Below are 21,432 nucleotides of genomic sequence, written 5' to 3'. Positions count from 1 at the left end.
CCATAACGTCAGTGAGAGCCTTAGGATATAACTCTAAAAGCATTTTTATTGACAGTTTTTACAAGCATTTGCTTTTAATTTTCTTTACCAAAATAAAGCATTTAGCATATATGGCTTTCATACATTTGGATGATAAATAAATGTATCTTGAATTCTTTCATGCATTGATAACTTATTGAATACATTTTTTCTTCATTGCCTTGATGTTAACTTTAAATATAGCTTGCTTCTCCCCCCTTTTTTTCACACATTATCATCTTGTTACCATATGTTTCCTTTGTCATCTTGTAAATTTGCATTAAAAATTTGCATTGCAGTGATATTTATTGCTAGAGCTAAAGTCATTCTGTGAGTGTGAAACTCACATAGCAAGTTAGACACTGGCAAACTAGAACCAAAACAGCTCTGCGTGCTATCAATGGCACTGTTACAGAAAATACTTTAGGAGTAACCTTTTTTTTTAAACGTTCACCTATGTTTTATCTCTAGAGGGCAAACCCAAAAAACAGTCTAGGTTTCAGACTTGCACACTCTTAATTATAGACCTTTAAGATAATTTCTGAATTTCATTTAGAATTAACAGTAATATTTTTCTAATTACAAATAAATAGAGGTATCTTGTACTTCCTTTGTCTCTGAATTACTAGGGAATGCTAAGTGCGTAATTTACGATCATAAATACAATTCTATTCAATTTAATCAAATAAGACCATATTAACTGCATGTTGTATGAGTATCATAGGGGAAAAAAAAAACCTTAGGTTGGCACTTAGTATTTTTAATGGCACTCCTTTCAGTAAGGATGGTATGCATTTGTATTAGTAGGCCAGGGTATAGGCCATCAAAACAGGATCTTAGTATTGCATGCAAAATACTCTAAAGAAAAAAAAAAAACTCAAAGCAACAATTTTTGTGCAGTGTTTCAAGCTTTAGCTAATGATACATGGATCATCCTGGTTTGGTTTCATTTCCCCTTCCAGCAATATGTCAATCACAGCCTTACTCAAGTAACTGCATGTTCCCCTCTTTCCTAATGGGTGAGTGTTGTAAAATGCCGTCATGTCATCCTATAGGAGAAAAAAAAAAATGTTTCATTAGCATTGATTACATAAGGCAGACAGAGGTTCACTGGAGCTAAATTACAGTAAGTTAAAAATACAAATGCATTAATCACACTCTAAAAGTGTGGGGTACTTCTGCTTGATTTTCAGAAAGCTTGAGAATATATTTATCCAAACATGCATGAAAATGAGAATAATAAAACATCACACATATTCCTTTACTGAGTTTTCCATGGATATCTTAATATTTGTAAAATGTATTAGTTGAGAAAGAACAAGTGCTCTTTTGGAATGTGCAGATAGGTGATTGCTGCATGGTAACTTACTGTACTACCATTATTTTATGGGCAGGTCCTTCAGTACAACATTTAGACATACATACAAAACTAAATTTGGATTCCTCTCTAAAAGACACGAAGTATCATCCTAGGTAGGATTTAAAGTAATATTTATGTACTGCATTTTTGTAGAACTGTTTGTATTCATTCACATGTAGTAGTTGCTGCTTTTATGAAGCAGAGGAACAAAATCACCACAGGAACACTTAAGAAAACATCATTGCCTAACAAATGTCATCAAAGAAAGCCTTTCCTTTTGTAAAAGCTGGTCTTGCAAAAAATAAAAACCTATCACTTACGTTGAGGGAACCTCACCACTTAAAAAATGGATCTGAGTGGGGGGTGTTTGTTTTTTGTTTTCTTGGTTTCAGTTTATAGCTACCTGGCATATACTGTGCATATTGGCATTTATTTAATAGCCAGTGTGTGGATGATGTATTTATTTCTGCTATGGCAGCAACTACAGAATTATTATTCTCTAAAATGGGCAGGCCAAAAGAGTCACAACTTGTAGAAAAGTTGTATCCTTTTAAAAAACAGAATTTCCATACAGTGGTGTGTTGCTAGGGCTAGGTTGCTAGGGAAATCTGCATTTCTTTCAAATCCCTTTACCAAAAAGTAGTGGCAAGATCTCTAGAGGTCCCTTCCCACCTGAACCATTCTATGTGAGTGTACTTGAGCAGCACATCCATCTTACAAATGAGCTGAATTTGACTAGAAGTACTGTTGCATATTAGTATAGTATGCTGTTATCCCTAACCTAATAGATTGTAGTCATAGAATAAACTTTATGAATTGATACATTATTCAGAGGTAGCATTGCTGTCCCTGAATATTGTGCACAGTGTACTTCCAGACTGTGCCAGTAAGATCCTCCTCAGTAGTAGAAGGACTTGTCCAACAGCTTTATCCTTATTTCCTACTTCAGCCATCTAAAACATGGTTTTATTGCAGATTTCCAGAGCTTTAAGGCATTGAAACTGAGAATACTTACAGGTTTTTGAAGAACAAAACTCAAAATCTTATATAGTGAGGTAAATCTTAGAAGCTGCTTAATCAGAGCTGGCTTTATTTTGTTTTTAAACATCAGAGAATAAAAGCTGTCTAGGTCAGTAATACAATTCTAGTACACAAAAAAAAAAAAAAAAGCTCAGAATACTGTCAAGATTGCATTTAAAGTTCCTATAGGAAGTACTGTTTGCAGGAGTTTTTTTGCTTGCTTTTTTTGAATATCTTTGTGCTTAAGGTCCTAATTTCACACTTCCTTAAGCCTTTTTTTTTTTTTTTTTTAAAGTGTTCAGCATTCTCAACTCTGCACTATTTCTTTCTCCTCCTGCAATCAACGCCTCGTGTTTTTAACAAATATTCAAGCTATCTCAGCTTTATCCAGGCACTCATTTTAGAGCCAGGTAATACTGTGAGTGGTCACCTAACCAAACTGGTATGAATTCACAACTTCGAATGTTCTACCTTTGCTTATTGTCTGCTTATTGTCTTCTTGTTACGCAGCTCGTAGGTATACTTGTTAGTGATTTGTGTTCCCTTCTGAACTATCAATTAGCTTTTATTTCTGAACTTCACAGAATTAACAATTAGAAACACTTTCAAGAATGGTAAATTCTGTAAAACAGTTGTATTTTACTCACTTGTATTTCAGCTGCCTTTGCCCTGTTCTGGTCTCTCTGAAATTCATTAAATGCATCTTTTACCACTTTGTCCAAGTCCACTTTATCATGGAAAGCTAACTCAGGGTTTCTCTCCAAAATAATCGATATAACCATCAACAACTAGAAGGGGAGAAGAAAGGGGGCGGGGGGGGAAGAGACTGTAAAACCTTGAAGTTGGTTTGTTAAAATTTAAGTTAAATAAAAAGCACAGTGAATAGCTTCATATATTTCATTTAAGCAGGATGCAGTTTAGTAATGGCACTGGTATTAGTGTACAGATAAAAGAATCACTGAAAAAGCAGGCTATAATGAAAGATTACAGTTTCTAAGATCTGCCTATCTAAGGATCATGAGCAAGTAACCAATGACATTAACAATAATTTTGTGGGGAGTCAGGAAGTTATTGCCCAGTTTTCATTCTCTATCACACAAACACTGTGCACAACTGTGCACAAACAGTGCACACTGTGCACAAACACTAGTTGCACACCTAAAAGGGGGAAAGGAGCAAGTGCTGAACTAAGCTTATAAAACTAGTATCTTAGTTTACAAAAAGTAAACTGAGTAGACCCAAGAATTTCCACTTAAGGGAATTTAGAACTTTTACCTATAATAGTTTTAAAATAGGAAGATGAACATCATAAGAGACTTCTTATAGTGACTAGAAACAGGTAGCAGAGTCCGTATTGGTCATCTTTGATTACTCTTAGCAAAAGCAACCTATTCCAGCAGGCAGCACAGCCATTAGCTATTAGCCAGAGTTGAGATGGTTTTGAATTCATCTCGCTGTGAGGGAAGAATCACAGACACCAGGGACAGGTCCTTTGGAACCAATAATGAATGCAATAACTGGGAGCACAGTTATTGGTTTCTGAGGGTACAGATGGTTTTGATTTCTTCAGAAAGCTATATCAGATGAGGGGTGGGAAAGGAGTTCAAGCAGGGTGCTCTAATTAGCTTGTTTTGCTAGTAGATATTGGAGCTTAGGGAGACCGAAAGTTACTTGGTTCAGTAACACAAAGGGATGTGTTACACAGTGTCAGCAAAATGGGAAAGCACTGTTACACAGTGTCAGCAAAATGGGAAAGGAGAATCTGTCACAGGGCAAACTGACTTATGTCTTTACGCATAAAAAAGTGTTAGGAAGAGGCATGGGCTAGGGCCTCTGTGGAAAGTGATTTTGGAATTCATCTTTTTACTCGCTTTCACCCCTGCTATCAAATAATTTGCATTTGCACTGTCATTAATATTTGACCTACCAGCTAAGGGACAGGAACTTCAAACACCTAAATGTGTGCTCTGAGCAGTTTAACAGAAACCTGCACCACCAAATAGAATCTGTGAAGAAAGCACTGAAACAAGTGGTAATACACTAAATACTATTACTTTTCTCTGTTTGAGCCTCAGTTACTTTCTTAAGCTACATTAAAGTCATACTTCTTACAAAATTTCCCTCACTGTAAGCCACAAACCTCCACAATAATTTGTCTGTATTCTGGCTGGTCGATGCTTTGCAACATATCTTCAACTAGAAGGGAAAAATTCATTTCATACATCGTCATATCTGATAATGTTGGTTGCTGGAAAACAAATAATACTCTTGCTGAGAAACAACTTGTGTTATATCAGACAGAGCCTTATTCACTTTTTGAATAAATAATATACAACTAAAAAATATAACCACTGTAGGATCAAAAAGAAAGCACATTTCAGAGTTTGTGATAGCACAGGTCTGAACTCCATGCCATGTAGATTGCCTTCTCGTCTTACACTTTTACAACTATGTTTCGATAGGAATAAGTGACCTCCATTCTGTTACAAGTGTATTTAACACAGAACTAAATAGAAAACAAAAAGTAATTAATAAGTATCAAGAAAGGAACTTAATAAGCTGAAAGGCATATTATGGATCTTAACAGAAAAATAATTTATCACAAATTATGGAGAATAGAAATAACTGTACATCTCTGCATGTTTTACCTGTGGTAAAAAATTTCCTGCTACTATTAAACCATTAGGAGTCCTCTCCAAGATCTGCCAGACCCTGTCGTAGAATCCAGCAGGAGTTCGATTGAGAGAACCGTCTATCTGACGCCTGTTCAGCCAGCTTCTGTGGACAAAGAAAATGGCAAGCTTGAAGGAAAAGAAAAGGCAGTGATTTGTGGTGTAAGCCAGCAAGGCAAGCAGTGACAAGTATCTGTCAGTGATGCATATGCAGTATTAATAACTTAAGCTTTGAGGAGAACAAAATCAAGATGCTCAGGATGTTGATGTTAGTATGTTAGATGTTCTACTAACATCTAGGTGCTAATGCTAACATGCTAACATCTATATCTAGATGTTAATAGAAGAATTAACTGTCACCATAAGTCACCATAAACTAATACTTGGATAAAGTCAAAGTCTCTTGCATATGTAGTAACACAATTTGTTTGGTATCTATGACAAAATTTTGAACACCTTGCAAAAAGGAGTGGTTTTTATTCACTAATATTTTAGATACTGTCATACTACAATATTGAAAATGATTGGTTATATATACACACACACACACACACACACTTATACAATTGTAATTCAGAGAAACTGCATCTACAAAATACAATGTAGTGGATTAGAAACACATACTCTTCACTTTAAATACCAGGTTAAGCTTAGTATGTCTTTAGTACTCTGGAAAAAAAAACTGTATTTAAATGATATAATAAACTCGAAGAAAGCAGGCATTGAATGGCAGATGAACTCTTCTTACTAGTGCAAATTGCTGAAGTTGGGTAATTTTTGGCTCATTTCCCTATATCTAGAAACCTGACACTTTGCATTCCTGTCAATACATTGTAGTTACTACGTACATTGTAGCACTACCTTACTACAATTAAGGTAGTGTAGGTAGGATAAAGGTGAAAAGTTAACTGCAATGTCAAAAAAAAAAAAAAATCTGGACATAGCTGCAAGAATGAAGTAGGACATCTCAACTACCTCTCCTTTAAATAAGAGCATTATTATTTATGTTACTGATATTATTGATAAGATAATTATAGATAAAATAGATGGTATGGATACTACTGATCACAGATACCTAGTTATTTAAGATGTATACAGAGTATTTCAGAAAGGCAGATTACATGAACAGTCTATTATGAATGACAAAAGGTACCACAAACCCATTCCTCTCATTACCTCCCCTGCTGCTGTGGTTGAAGAATATCCAGCAGAAGCTGCTTCACTTCACTAGGGGACATCTGGTATAAGTCTTTGGGTGGCATGTCCCCAGCACGAATTTGTAATTCATACTTCATAGCATGGATGATCCATCTGAAGTAAAAGGAGGAAAACATTCATTAGTTAAAAACAGTCTCCTACAATCAGAAGGAGGCCTAGTAAAATATCTTTTGAGAATTGCTCGTGAGCTTGCTTGTGTATCACCTGGCAGACAGGTGATGCATCACATTCAAACAAATATTCCTGTTCTTACTCTATTATGGATTTAGCATTTAAATTATTATATAAATTGAAAGTAATGCTGTGTAGTTTCTAGGAAACAGGTTGTGAAGTACACACACTGTTCAAAGGGAAGCTATAACTGAGCACATATTCCTTTGCATTTCTCACATTCATTACAACAAACATTCAGCTGCCTTTTGATGTTAAAATTCATACTATTATGCTCTGATAGTACATGTGTTTTACTGATGAGCTTAAAAGCTATACAAATTAAATGATTCTACATTTTAAAGGACTTCACTCTTTACTTATAATTTTAGCCTTTGAAATTCCTTTCTGCAATTATCACTTTAAAAAAAAAAGAATAATGCACTCGCTATTCCATTTTGAAAAGATTTGATTAAAAACTATGGAAACTGAAGATTTTCTTGCCAAAGAACAGCAAATTATGGAAGGGAAACTTCTGTACATAATATAGAAAGAGTGCAACCTCTAATATAATTTCAAAGATGAAATAATATATATATACACATCTAGAAAATTTGAATAATTGAACATGTAGCTTATTCTCTGTAACATCTGTACTGCCTCAGTCCAATTAAGTTTCTTTTCCCTTTGCACAGTAATGCCTAACTAACTTGCATCTTCAAACTGCCAATCATACTATACTTCATCACCATTTGTCAAAAAGCCTTATTCCATTTTCTGGAGAGGAAATGCAAGTCAGGTAGGAATACTTTATAGGTGACATATACTTATTTCACATCACCAGTATAGCTAGGTTTCACAGATATTTGATCATTTAGCCTATAAAGATTTTTTTTGAATTGTGGTTTTTAGTTCTGAAATACTCTAAGTAACTTGACAGGCTTCTAAGACAGCAGGCATACTTGATTCAACCTTGCTGTACACTGGAGACTTCTAGGACCATTCAACAAAAGTTGCCAGATATAGGAGACTATTAGTGGGAATGCTACATTACATAAAGTTTTATATATTTATGTTACTGTGTAAACAGTATGTTTTTACAAAAATAAATTTTTGGTTCAAGAAAAGGTTTGTTTTTCATTGATGATTCAACCAAATCAGTGTGTAAGTCGTGCACTAGTATTTTTTGTTTGCTGTGGCTTGTATGAGTTGATGTAGCAAATGAGACCTGGACCTCCCACTGAACTCTGACAGCTAGGCGGGGAATACAGAACCAGCTGATTGGAGGCCTTTACAGTAACAGGCCTGTCAGGATCTTCATCTATTTCAGACAGGAAAGCCTGAAAACAAATCAATAACAAGTCAGTAAATCAAATTGTTTTTCATGCAGCATATCTGTTACCATGAGGGAACCTCTCAGTGTGCTTGAGTGTATACTTCATTGCTCCAGCTATGAGTTTGAGACCAATTTTCATCTAACAGAACACTCCAACTCATTACACCACTGACAGACTTGCTCACTGTGGGTAATGTAGAGCTACGCAGTCTGTGACAAAGTCACTGCCCCCATGGCTGATAGGTGAGCAAGGCAGAGCCTTCTGCCCCTTAGCTGCTGGCAGGACACAGAAGCTGGGGAGCTACATGCTCGCTCTTCACCAAGTGTAGCTGTGAGACCCCACTACACTGCTTCTGTTTTTAAGCTTAACATGATATGGCTTGAACTTAAGAAAAAAAAAAACATATAGCTTTGTTTGCTATGAAGAAGCTTCAGACTACTGTTAGATTGCCCTTCCTCCAGATTCACTGTTAGTTTACTTGTGTATTGAGTTTTGGCACAATAATTTTAAGCATGCTTACTAAAAAAAGACGAAGTATGCAAAGTTTGTTGAGTCATCTTATATAAACCATTATTGCAGTGGAACAAGCTGCAATCTCAGTTGATGCACATTAATTTCTGTTGCAATACAAGTAATAAGAACAAAAGTTGATCTTTTACTGACCCAACCCGTATCTTCAGCATTCCACTGAAAAGTTCCGGTGAGTTTGAGATGATCCAGCCAATATGTATGACAAGTTCCTGCTGAACTACAGCTTCTCTTTCATCTTGCAAATTACACTTTTCATAGATGATGTTCTTAATCACTGCTGGGGACAAGGGATTGGAAATAACTTCTTCTTCTTGGCCAAAAGCTCCAAGTGTCACCTGCAGTATGTTAGAAAAAACTCAGAAGACTTGGACAGGAAAAAAGGCATAAATAATTCAGAAATTATGCTTAATGAACTCTGGCTAAAATTTCACAATACAAACGTAATCTTCTTTCAGTGACTTCTGATTGTTAATACTGTTAGAAGAAATCTTAAAAGATTCTAATCTATTTTTTATCTATTGATAGTCATACACAGACTGATAGTGATACACAGCAATTTGAATTCTTCCCATCTACTGAGTTATCTTATAGAGAGATAAAGGAATTGATGAAAGCAAGTTAGATTAAAAACATGGAAAGGAAAAAGAAAAAAAAAAAAAACAAAAAACCGAAGACCAGCAGTCATGCTGCATGCACATGCAACTTTCCCTGCAGCTGTGCAGTGCCAGAAGCACACAGTCAGAGCTCGGTCTGGAGTAAGGTAAGGACGGAGCTGACCTAATAGCATTGCATATAGATAAACATACACATACACTTGCTACACTATAAAAAATATATAATAATTGAGTACTGTTGCTTGGAGACAGCTCTTCATAAGCTTAATTTTTAAAAGGCCCCCTTATGAAAGGAAGAAATGCAGAGGATGAAACTCTGGGGCAGAAAACTAGAATTTTGAAAGACTTTTGCTTCATGGGTTGTTCTTTGTGAAAAAATCACTTGGCACCCATCTGTCTTATTGTGTTCAATTACAGAGAGTGTGGCTGTGTGTTCAGTAACAGATCCTTAAAAGCTAAGCTTTACTATTTGAATCCATCTCCTTTCTTTAAAGAAAGTGTGGGGGGAGGGGGCAGGAGAGGAATTAAGGATTTACCCAAAACATGCCCCTTGCCCCTTCTTACCAAGTTTGTTCACTGCACTGTCTGTTTAATATGGCTTAATATTACACAATAAAAGTAAATTAATTAGCTCTCAGCATACATAAGTACTGCCTAGAATGTCTTACTTTTCTCTTTCTCAATAAGGATTTTTAAACTATGCTGTATTTCTTAAAAGAAGCAACAAAAAATAATAGGCTCTTTCATTTTGAAAGCCTTTATTTTCTCTATTATCATTCCTTAATACATTTCTGGAAAGTCAAAACTTACCTGCTTGCCCTGAACTAAAACATTAGTAATAGATGGTGCAAGGCTGTCCACTAGTTTACCTAAAAGACTTGCTGCGAAGCGCACAACAGACCTGAGGGCAGAAAACAGAGCAGTCCCACTACATATCAAAAGCTAGTTTAATGAATTCATACATAATTTTGAACCACATTAAGAAATCACCAAATTAACTTTAAAATGCATACATTATCTATAATGTGGACTTCAGGTCAGATTTCATAAAATATTCTCAGGATTTTCATTAGTCTGTAGTCAAAATATAGATTAATAGATTAAAAGTAAATTTAGATAGAAGTCATTAAACTATAAACTTCATTAAAAAAAGCTTCTTGTTCTCTTTTTTGGCATCATCTGAAGAACAGACAAGTCAAAGATATCAGCTCTTGTTTTGTGACATATCATTTTGCAAGATACCTTTGATAAAATTAAAAAAATAACACTAAGGCTTTGTTTTGTTTTTTCCACATCAAGTTAATTAAGTTAATGATTCACACGTACAAAATAAAGAGAATCATGTAAACTGGTAGTTTTAAAACTAGCGATAACTTTCAAAAACAGATGGATAAATGAAGAAATGGTAATGTTTTAAAAAATAATTGTTTTTAACAATATTTTCCTGCCAAAATAGAAACATAATAAACCTTTTAGCATTTTCTAGCATAGGCTTTCTGGCTGCAAAAAAAAAATATATGTTTCAACAGAGCTGGTGAACAAGCTGTAATATTTTATAATGTTAGTATGAAATTCAGCAACCAGTTGGTGTTGATTCCTGTGAAGACTGCGGTGCACCTTAAGATAGAGAGCAAAGCATTTCAAAAAGGCATGAGCTAATACCATCATAATGCAAATAAAAAGCCAGAAAAAAAAATCTCATGAAGCTCCATGTCAGACATCTGGGCACTTTACCTGTTTCCCATGTACCAGTAAGGTAGTAATATGTGGAGCTATGGAAGAAGAAAATTTCTGTACAAATGCAGCACTGTAGCGCAACACCAACCTATGTGTGTCACATGGCAATCATGGAAGAGAAATGAAGAACAGTTTACATGGTTTGTTTCTAAAAATGCTCTTGATTTTTACTAATTAAAATGGCAGCAAGGAAAGCATCTACTGTACTGGCAAAACGTCCATTTAACTGTATAAACAAACTAAAATGAAAAGTGAAAAACAGTTTGTAAATTTGAAAACTCATCTGTTAGTACTGTTTAGAGAGCATAGGCTCACATCATTTCTTTGATAATAAGAAATGGAATTTCTGCTAAGCTTCGGGGTAGAGATTAATAAAAAATGTGTAAATACCAGCCCACTTGCTGAAACCTTTTGATGTCAAACCAAATTATTTCAGAGTAACAAGCAACTAACTGTGTAAGTTTATCAACACTGTTTTCATTTGATAACCTAACCTTAACTACATAAAGCTATTGATGTTATTTTACCAAGACCTAAAAAAGAAATTTAAAACTATATATGTTTTTCATTATTTGATTTCAACTAGAAATTTCCTTCTGCAAATAAAAGTTCAAAAATAGTTTACTGCTGTTTTATGTTCAAAAAGATAATACTAAGAAAATCAAAAATTTTAAAGCATTATGGACAAGACATTCAGCTGCACTAAAACATGACAGTTTTGTCAGTAAGGCTGCCCATTTTATCTCTTTTTAATATGTAAGGATCTGGTTTTTGTCTTGGGGAAAAATGCTGGAAAAACCATGCATTTTTCTAGCAGAAAAGAAACATTATGATAACTGTATACAAACCAGAGTTTTTTGCTCCCAGCTCGTCTGTAGATTCTTTCAATATGGTCAGCCACTGTACCTAAACATGTAAAGTGTAGGAAATGAGAAGAGCACTGATTCTACATCACAGCAAACAAACAAAGCTTCAGAGAAGAATTCAAGAAGTACAGGAAGGCCTTTGTTACTCCAAGATGTTGTACTAAGACAAAACACTGGACAAGATCCTCAGGGACAAATAGAACTCCAAAGCAGGGGTATGTTTTTGATCTGCTTTTATAGTTGTGTCTTAGCAGGGGATAGGGGAGCTTGTTAGCAAAGGTGAACTGCAATTCCTTACAAAGTCTCCATGTTCAGGATGAGGCTCTGTATTTGTTTCAGCTCTTAGTCATTGGATTGAGTTTTCTAAAGGAAAATCCTGACAAAGCTTAGAAAGTTACGACATATGGTCCCATTTCCATACATCCCGGTATCAGGCAGAGACTGCACATACTCATGTCTATGCAAATCAGAGACTGATGGCAGCCAGAGGGACTGGAATTCAGTAAGAATACCTATCAAGAGAAGTCAGAAAGATGTGCTACAGCAGAACTTATTGGTACAGTTGCATTATTACATGACAGTGCATTAGGCAGAACAATAGATAAATTTCACTTGTCAATCACAGGTGATTGTAGTGAAACAACCTGCTACAGTGGTATCTATTCGACTGTGCAGGGATAAAGTGAGGACTGTTATGTTGAATGTTCCATTATTTAAGTTTATCATGTAGATTTCATACAATCACTCAGTGGTGAACCTCAACATCAGTAGTGAAAGTTGAGTCACAAATCACAGCCTAAGGATATGAAGCCTAGTGCCTGTCAGCTAGTACTCTGGCTTTTATGTTTAGGTTTATTTTTTATTGATCGTGTGATTATTTAATGTCAGTTTCAGTAATCTCCAGTCGTAGGAGGTCAGGATCTTTAGTCAATGATTCAGACTGTTCAAGCAAGGTGCATATTAAAAAGATTATCACCACCTACTGCTTCATCTTGCATAGAACAAAAAGACCTAGTACATATTAATTATGAAGTCATAAGCACAACAGTATTTCTTAAATGTTATCAAGTAGGGCTTTTTTTTTTTTTTTTTTTTTTTTTAAATTCGCTGTCAATATGTAATGGTCAAAAATGGCTCTATGTTGGTTGCTCATGCAGTTTAGAAATTTGCTTCAAGGTGTTTCCAGAACAGGAAAGGTTGCTGCTGTGATTCAACAACAGTACAGGTAACAGTGTTGCATAGTTCACTTAGAAGCCCCAACATGCCTTGTGAACTGATGCTGACCATGACTTTGGCTAACATCCAATCCAGTGTTGAAATACAGTGGTGTTTGTTCTACTCTGTATTGTTTCCAAGACCTTTTTAATATATCAATATTGATAGAATATCTACTTATGTCAACATCAGAACTCTTCATCTCAAGTACCAGCTGTCCCCATCAAAATTATGAAGCAGGGATGTAAAACATGAAGTAGTAAGTTGCAGTGCTTGAGAAATAAGAATAAATAATACTTCTTTTTTTCTCCCCCCGCCCTTTCTGAGAGGAAGCAAAGGCAGGTGAACAAACCAAAGTCTTTTGGAGAAAAAAAAGAAACTTGCAGCATAAGCAACAAGCCTAGCAGGATATTCTGCATGATCTTAAATTAATTTAAAACTCTACTGCATGAAATTAAAGCAAGGTAAACTACAGATATAAAGTCAGATTACATAAAATTTAAGAAATAATCAGTATAAAGCTCCAAATATTTCACACTGATACAGTCATACAAAGGGTCTTGAATTGCAGTTTAATACACAAGATTATGTGCATTTTTTTTATATGTACGTATTCAGAATCACAAACAGGCACAGAAGCTGCATACAAATAACGTAAGAGTACATACATTTTGCAGCTCATTCCACTCTATGAATGTGCATATCCTATTTAAAGTAGAAATTGCTTTAATGATGAAGAAAATAGCTACACAACTGTTTGCATGCATGGCCATTATTCGTGTTCATTAGAGCCACACAGCCAGCTGCATCCTCAGATATTCAGAATAGTCAAATGAAAGTAGCTCTTACCTTCCTTGGTGATGAAATAGGGTCCTTCCCTTTTGAGTAAAATATTCAAGAGTAATGCTTGACTTGCTAGGCAATTGCAATCCTAAGGAAACAAAACCCCAAACCCAAACCTTCAGATTTTCAATGAAGCAAAGACACCTAGCTACTACAAATTTGAAATTAAACAAGATAGCCTCTTTTTTCCTCAAGTTAATTATAAAATTAATTTTTAAGAAGGAATGTTCCTTCATTGCAACTACTTAATATCCTATGTATCCCCTTTCCTTTTCAGTGCTCATTGCAGAGGCTGCTCTAGATTCATACTAAGTTGCTGTAATTTGGCCTCAAAAATATTTCCTGATTTTTTGCTCTTGGCTTTTGTCATTTACAGCAACGATGTGAACCACAAAGAACAAGTGATATGTTCCTGCTGAACTAGGATACTTTAACTAAAAACAGTCACTGGTAGTCCCTAGACAGAGGAAAACTACGAGATTGGAACTCTCCCTCGCTATTATTAAAAAGTCAGTCTATCATAATGAATCCCTACTGCTGAAGGATTTTTTTGATTTAGTCTAGAAATAAAATACTTATACTGCATGACAAATGGCTGCCCTTTTAGACAGACATGTTTTACCTGAGAAAGATTTGGATAGCTGGGAAAAACAAAAGCAAATACTTAAAACATCAGTTCTAAAGGAGTGAGGAAGGAAGGATCAGTTCTAAAATGTTAAGGACTATCAAGAACCGAATTCCCTGGAGATGAACAATATTCAACATTGTATGTTATTAGTTATATTTAAAAGGACTGAAAGTCCACATAAGACCACATTAAGCAGTGACAGTGATGATGTCAATCTCAGTAGGCTGCTGTGAAGAATAACAGTGCATTATTTATCACCTCATAAGCATTAAAGTGTATTTTTATCAAGTTTTCTTACATTCAGTTTCTGAAGAATCTCATATGTTGACTTGTTTTTCCAGTCATTAATGTTTATATCTGGTTGCTGCTCAAGTTCAGAAACATTTGGAGTACTAGACTGTCTCTTGACTTTTGAATGTTTTGGAAGATCCAACTCCTCCAAGCTCTTAAATACAGGTGTCCTAAAAAATAAGTATATAATTTCTTCACAGTTCAGAAAACATTTTAATTATCAAAGTTTATCATTGTTATTTACATATAGCCTTACTCTTCCATTTCAGCGATTCTTAGGAAGTCAAGCTGTTCAACTACTGCTCCAGATATTAGTGTCTGAAATGAAAAATTAACAATTGAAATTGGAAAAAAAAGCCATATATGAATATCTATCTATATACGTATATAGATGTATATATTTATATAGTAGTCATTTGATCTGAGAGCCAAATTCTCACTATCTTGCTAGTGGTTTACATTAGGCAAGTAGTTGTTCTGTCTGCAGTTCCATGTATCCTTATCTTTCATATTTTTCCCCCTCTTTCTTGAAGTCTTTCTTAAAGCAGAAATCTGTTAGGGCTAATGTCTTTTCTTCTGGGGTTCTGATACTCTTTTGCTTGCTATATACAGTTTATCACACAATATCTTTGTGATACTAAATATTTTAAAACTTACACAGAAATGAGAATATATGTACTAATACTAGGAATTATGAACACAACATTCAGAAAAAAAAACAAAGAAAAACCGTACCTGTACTCTGTCAACATGAACTTTCACTCCTCCAACAATTCCCTTTTTAAAGGCTGCCAACATATCTAATATTGGATTGAATCTGCTCCCTCTAAAATTTTAAACAGAATTGCATTAATCCTGTAATTAGGTAAAGTCACATGACAAATGATGCTTTCCTCTCTCTTTCTCTCTACCTTATATTGTCTTCACGTATAAGTACAACAAACAGTGGGCGACCATGCATCTTCCAATACTGCTTAATGAACTGCAGCGCATTCTAAGTAAGAAATATATGTTAGACAGTTAATTATATATATACACAAGTGCAAGATATCAGAATACACAGGGCAACTTATGAAAACAATTTCCGTCTTAAAATAACAGCACCACTTAACAATCAAATAGTTACAAAAACTTTAATATTTAAACATTTACAGTTAGAGATGTTTTCTGGAGAAGATGCTTTCAAGCTTGCTTCTGAGAATAACTCCTACCATATACACTGATTACAGACAGTACGAGGCCCTGAACTACACATAACGACCTAGTGAGTATGCATGAGAAACTGGGTCTTGAAACATGAACACTAGCATGAAATAACCAGTGCAGATTTCTATGCACTGCAAATAGCTGTTCGAGGAAAAGAGATTTAGCAAGTGAACTTTGCACTGCTGCCTTCCCTAGAGTTAGGGAAGGAAGGCAGGTTTTAATATTAGTGCAAAAACAAATTACATTTCCTCTAGCTAAGGCTTTAATAGAAAGATCTCATACCTTTTCCCATCAAGAAAACCTATCTTCCCAAAGACAAAATGTCTGCTGTACTCCAGCACGCACAAACTCTTCCGAGCAAGTTCTTTGTTGCATATAGATACTGAGTCACACCAAACTAGCAGAATATTCATTTGAATATTCATTATAAAATCATCAATTTGCATATTAAAAAGAACATGCATATTATACAGCATTCCCTCTTAGTCTTATATTTTAATCAAAATGCACAGTTCATTCTTCTACAGACTATTTGGTAGTTTTTAAAATGAAAAGTTAGATAAATACCTTAATGTCTTCAATCAACATCATAACATCCTGAGACATGTAGAAATCACTTAGATCAAAAATGATAGAGTAGCAAACTACAGTCTTTCCTAGAATTCGATAAATCTGTTGGGAGATAAACATTCCATTAATCTTTAAAATATTTGAAAAAAATAAATATTTGTTTAATAAAAAACACTAAATATAAAGCCTGCATATCTGTGTTTGGGTTCTCTGCTATTTATCAAGTATAGTGACCTAATTTAAAGCAGAACACTTCATCATCATATAGCCTATTTTGGCTAAGTGTTACTGTAACTGGATGTGTGAACATGTCTCTTCTTAAAAAAATACAAGTTTAACAAAATACACTTAAAGGACTTTAAAATTTGTGAATAAAATTAGATTAAAATTATATTTAAAATAGTTTTTCAAGTTCAGAAACTAATTCCATGTCTAACATGTACATTAATAACAATAAGATAATAATAAGTCAACAACCTTTGATGTTCCAAGGCATCCTATAGGTCTGTCTGGTCTTCCAGATAGTCCTAGTTTGTCATTGACACCCAAATGGAAGTAAGCCTGTAAAGAAGAATCATGAAAACTAAGGAAATTTTGATAAGAGATCTTTCTGTAGTCCTCTATCTCAATTCCTGTGATTTATGTGCATTCTGCTTTAACTAGAAAATTAGATGGGTAAAACTGTGGTAAAATAAAATAATCCTTTTATATTTATATATATATATATATATGCATCCACATAACAACATAACAACAATCACGACAGTGAAAGAATACTTTATTTGGTGCATTTTTAGTTCAAGGACTATATTTAATTACACTTAATCAAAAATGGATATATGTAGAGCAAAGGGAAAAAAAATGAAGAGAAGCAAGAAAGGTAAGAAGTAAGAAGAGAAGATACAAATAGACTGTTCCCTGACAGCCATTCAGTTCTATGGGATTTGCAGCACTGTCAGCAGCCCAGTAAGCTGCTATAGAGGATGTGGCATTTACAGGTCCTGCTCCTTCCTTTTAATAACAAATTAGGGAAAACATATTGCTCGTGACAGAGAGAGGACAGTTCACACTGCTTTTCATTAAGAGTATTGTCTTCACACTGCTGGTAAGCAGCAGTGAAGGTAACAGGTTAACAGCAATGAGGTAACATACAATTTCTAGGCTTCATGTGGGGAGGAAGGCTCTAGCTAAGTATGTAAAGCCAGTTTTAGGATAACCTGTAATAAATAAGTAAGTGGGAATAAAACAAAAGGATACATAAACTCAGAGATTCAACTGTAATAGCTTGATAAAAATTTCCTTAGTTACAAAGAAACATAGTTTTTAAATTAATGCAGAATTCCTTACTTTGACAAGTTCTTTGTGAGCCCAGATCTGAATTGGTTCCACCTGCTGGGGTGTCTGAGTTTGGATTCCATATGTGTTCAAAAAAACTTGTAGACTACAAATAAAAGGATGACAAATTTTAATCACAGATTAATCTTTGTTTTAACAGATTAGATATATGAGATATATGAGCATCTAGATTTTCTTTCATGCTTCCTTGGAACTCAACATTTCATTAAAACATTCCTTTAAAACATTTCCTTTAAGAACCACAGAATCACAGAATATTCAAGGTTGGAAGGGACCTCTAGAAGAAGTCTCAATAATAAGTAATACCCACCGCTGACTTTCTGCAATCAGAGCCACATGTACCACCAAATCATTTTCTAAAGGACCCTACAAAGAAATAACAAATATTTCTTATATTTCAGCCTTATTAAACAAATATTTATTGTTAGATACAGCAATGTGAATATTTAAATACTGCATGAATATGACATTCAACTTAACGCCATTTCAAGTGAAGATCCTCATGTTTTTCACTCATGTATTTCATTATATGAAATAAGCTTTCAACAGAAGTATTACAATGTATACAAAGGGCGAACAGAAGGCAGAAGTGACATTAATAGATACTACATTTTTAAAACTAAAAGCAAAGACTAGGCAGAAAATGCCAGAGCATTCTCCCAACCCAGCAGCCATTTACAGACTGTCATTTACAGACTGATCTAACTTGAGATTCATCTTCAGTTTAACACCCAACTTTATGATTGCTGTAGAACAAAGCCTGAGCAGGACTGCATAACCATGTATTGCATCCTGAACATCAAACTGTGCCTTCCAGCCCACCACCGAGGCAGGACTTCATCTCCAAATATGAAGGCCACTCACACCGTACGCACTGACATGACTCATTTCCAGGAGCCATTGGGGCTTCTACATGTGCCATCGTAAAGCAAGGGAATCTGCAGCACAACCGGCACAACACAGTGTCTGATTTTAACAGTTAAGGCCCTGACTAAACAAAAGTTGGTTGGTTTGTTTTGTAATAGAGCAGAAACCATCAATTTTACCTCAAAATTATAATAGTTTATGGAGTTTCCCCCCGGTTCTATTTCCACTATTCAAAAACTGAGATTCTTTTAAAGGCTTAATACTGAGGCCAAAAGACATTTAATAAATTGATAATTCCTTCTTTCTTATTTAAATCTATTTCCTATATGCTGGATTTCATGGAATGATGCACTTAAAATAATTTATTGATAGCTACTGCAATCTTTTTCTAAAGTAATTTCTAAATGTATTTCTGCTTAAACGATTTTATGCTAGAAGACACAGTTGTGTGAAATAGTGTAAAAAAGGTATTATGGAAGATGGTAAATTGTGATCTAGAAAAATAACAAAACCAAAACCATAAATAAATATACAATATTCATGAAAGAGGCTACATAACCATTTTTTAAAAAATGACAGTGACATATAGCCTCAGCTACCCACACACACACACACACCCTGATTGGTGTATAAAAGACAGTGAAAGAAACTGGAAAAAAAGCATTAAATTCCTAAACATTCCACTAAACAAATCTGGATATTGTTGTTAAAAGTGCCCTCTAGGTGTGTTCACGTCCAGGTTTATGCAGCTCCCCAACCTGAGCAGCTCTTCACACAACCATCAATCACTGTCTCCCTGAGATACTGTACCAGCCTCCCCGCTCCAGGTTCACCCCTCTGCCTTACTTTTTCACACTGGATAGCAGGGAAAAAGGGCTGCTTCAAGTACGTTATCCATGCTGTGCAAATGATAAATATATCCCAGTATTCTCAGGAGACAAAATTACAAGCCAGATCTTTATTCTCCCTCTCCAAAAATGTTATAAGATGGTTATAAACCATCACAGCAGGCTGAAGGAGAACCCCCTGATGCTGGTCCTGGCATGAGAGGGCAGAGCAGCCGCGTGCCGCTCTGCTGCTGCGGTCTCTGAGGACAGCTGCTCTTGCCTGCGCCTTCCTGCCTCGCTCCCCAGGAAACCTCAAAACTCCAAAAAAAATCCATTCATTCTGAATGCGTGAGAAAGTGGGCACAATATCAGAGCATCAATTAAAATGCTTCCTACAGGGCTTTCCAGGCATATGGAGCAAGATGAGGAAATCAGAAATAGTCTGCAAGGGCAGCAACTGGGCTTCACTCACCTAACCCCCCTTGCTGCTATGAACACCAAGCTAAACTGTGGAAAAACATCTCGGAAAGCACGTAAATACTGATGAATGCTTTGTGGACAAGGCTGCTACCACACCAGGCTGCTTTAACAAAAGAGAAATTACACCAGAATGCCTCAAACTTTAATTATCTATTTTAAAATTGTATTAACTGTTTTAACTCATTTTAGCTGTTCTCTTCCCAATATCATTAGTGGGCACTAACCTCCATTTCCAGAGTGAGTTAGGTGGAGTCCACATGAACAACTACTCAGTCATCAAAGCAGAAGCATTAAAAGGAATGTAGCTGTTACATGCGGTCAGAGAATTTAATTAATTAACTGTAAATCTGTGCATACATTTCAAGCTAAATCAAAAGATAAATTACTCTGCCAATTTTGAGTACATTTATTGATAATAAAATTAAATACAAGAGAGTAATAAATCAGCATTCAGATGTTCCAGTGAAAAGCAGAACAAAACCAAACAAAAAAACACCATCTATTTTTCTTAACTGTTACAAAACAGGCCTTATATACTAAATTCTCCAAAATAGATTGCAACAACTGAAACTATGCATCTTCTCTTTGGTTACGGAAATATTATAAGGGAATAATAAAGTAACCTCTTGTACAGAATCCATTTCAAGAGTTATCCCCTGTGAACAAGAATGGTCTGCGTTATCTTCTTTGAGCAAAATAAATGGAACTTGGATGATTCCATTTTCTTTTTTTAACTCATGAATGGGACTCGGAAATAAATGCTACTGTTATTTAATGTTCTATAATACCATTAGCATTACAAAGCAAGTTGTTAGCACAAAGAACCTCTTTGCTTGCCATTAGCTTCCTTTGTGGTTTGAGTCACAGTCTAAAACTAGCAAAGAGAATCCAAGGTCTTCACCACAAGATGGAACATACAACATGCACAGATCTCTTCTTGAAAAATGAAGTGCAAAATATTTGGAGGGGTGTTAAATTAGCTGAGAAAAATATTTCTTTATATGTATATAATTTACAACATAGTGCTATAATATATTACAATCCATATTCTCTCTCTGTCTCTCTAAGGAGACTGACCAATGAAATTAGTATTTTAGTATTAGCAGTCATCAACATGACCACACTGCTCATTTGATTCTCTTTTCTATAAGAAATGAAATTGTCCTCTATTACCAGATTTTGCAAGTTTTAGAATTCATGATGTAGCTTTAATTCTACTGATAGTTAATTTATTAAATCTTGATAAAACTCCTTTACAAACCAACCCTGAAGTCATTCATTCTGACATTTCTGTGTGCCTGACAAAGAGGAATAACAGGCCTTCAGACACAAAGTTTGCAGGCAGCAAATGGTAAAATACAGCCCCTCTGGTACGGACAAGTGCCCTGCGTTATGGGGTTTGCTTTCAGATCACCAGATCAGTAATTTGTGTTCATTAGCTTCCACAGATTGGTCACGCTATCCAAGCAGCATCCCCTATTTTCACTATTTGAGATTCTGCATAGAACATTAGAGTACTCGAAAGAGCACTGCTAGCTTAGTGCCTTCTAAAATTAAAATCATGTTCAGAAAGACAAATGAGAAAAGCATGTCTGTATGTTGGCAAAGTAGAGCACTTAGTATACA

The 21,432-nt window shown here is 35.1% G+C and overlaps 1 protein-coding gene across 4 annotated transcripts in view; it reads right to left on the bottom strand.

Moving 5' to 3' along the window:
• Positions 1-200: 200 nt before the first annotated feature.
• PHKB (phosphorylase kinase regulatory subunit beta) overlaps positions 201-21,432 on the bottom strand; it is a 56,058-nt gene continuing 34,826 nt past the window's right edge. For 3 of the 4 annotated variants that reach the window (XM_026036538.1, XM_026036540.1, XM_026036541.1), the window contains 17 exons: positions 17,943-17,998; positions 17,624-17,717; positions 16,754-16,837; positions 16,274-16,378; positions 15,412-15,494; positions 15,236-15,326; positions 14,757-14,818; positions 14,508-14,670; positions 13,588-13,669; positions 11,506-11,563; positions 9,731-9,821; positions 8,439-8,641; positions 6,247-6,381; positions 5,047-5,176; positions 4,539-4,646; positions 3,046-3,186; positions 201-1,067 (listed from right to left, as the gene is read on the bottom strand). In XM_026036538.1, coding sequence (XP_025892323.1) covers positions 930-1,067; positions 3,046-3,186; positions 4,539-4,646; positions 5,047-5,176; positions 6,247-6,381; positions 8,439-8,641; positions 9,731-9,821; positions 11,506-11,563; positions 13,588-13,669; positions 14,508-14,670; positions 14,757-14,818; positions 15,236-15,326; positions 15,412-15,494; positions 16,274-16,378; positions 16,754-16,837; positions 17,624-17,717; positions 17,943-17,998 — 1,824 coding nt within the window. In that variant the 3' untranslated portion in view covers positions 201-929. Of the gene's footprint in view, positions 1,068-3,045; positions 3,187-4,538; positions 4,647-5,046; positions 5,177-6,246; positions 6,382-8,438; positions 8,642-9,730; positions 9,822-10,654; positions 10,746-11,505; positions 11,564-13,587; positions 13,670-14,507; positions 14,671-14,756; positions 14,819-15,235; positions 15,327-15,411; positions 15,495-16,273; positions 16,379-16,753; positions 16,838-17,623; positions 17,718-17,942; positions 17,999-21,432 lie in introns of all 4 variants that reach the window. The other variant, XM_026036539.1, reaches the window with a different exon arrangement.

This window comes from Nothoprocta perdicaria, unplaced genomic scaffold (assembly GCF_003342845.1).
Source record: "Nothoprocta perdicaria isolate Ctin4 unplaced genomic scaffold, notPer1 scaffold_18, whole genome shotgun sequence".
In the NCBI taxonomy this organism is placed as follows: Eukaryota; Metazoa; Chordata; class Aves; order Tinamiformes; family Tinamidae; genus Nothoprocta; species Nothoprocta perdicaria.
This window is presented reverse-complemented; position numbering and strand designations above follow the sequence as displayed.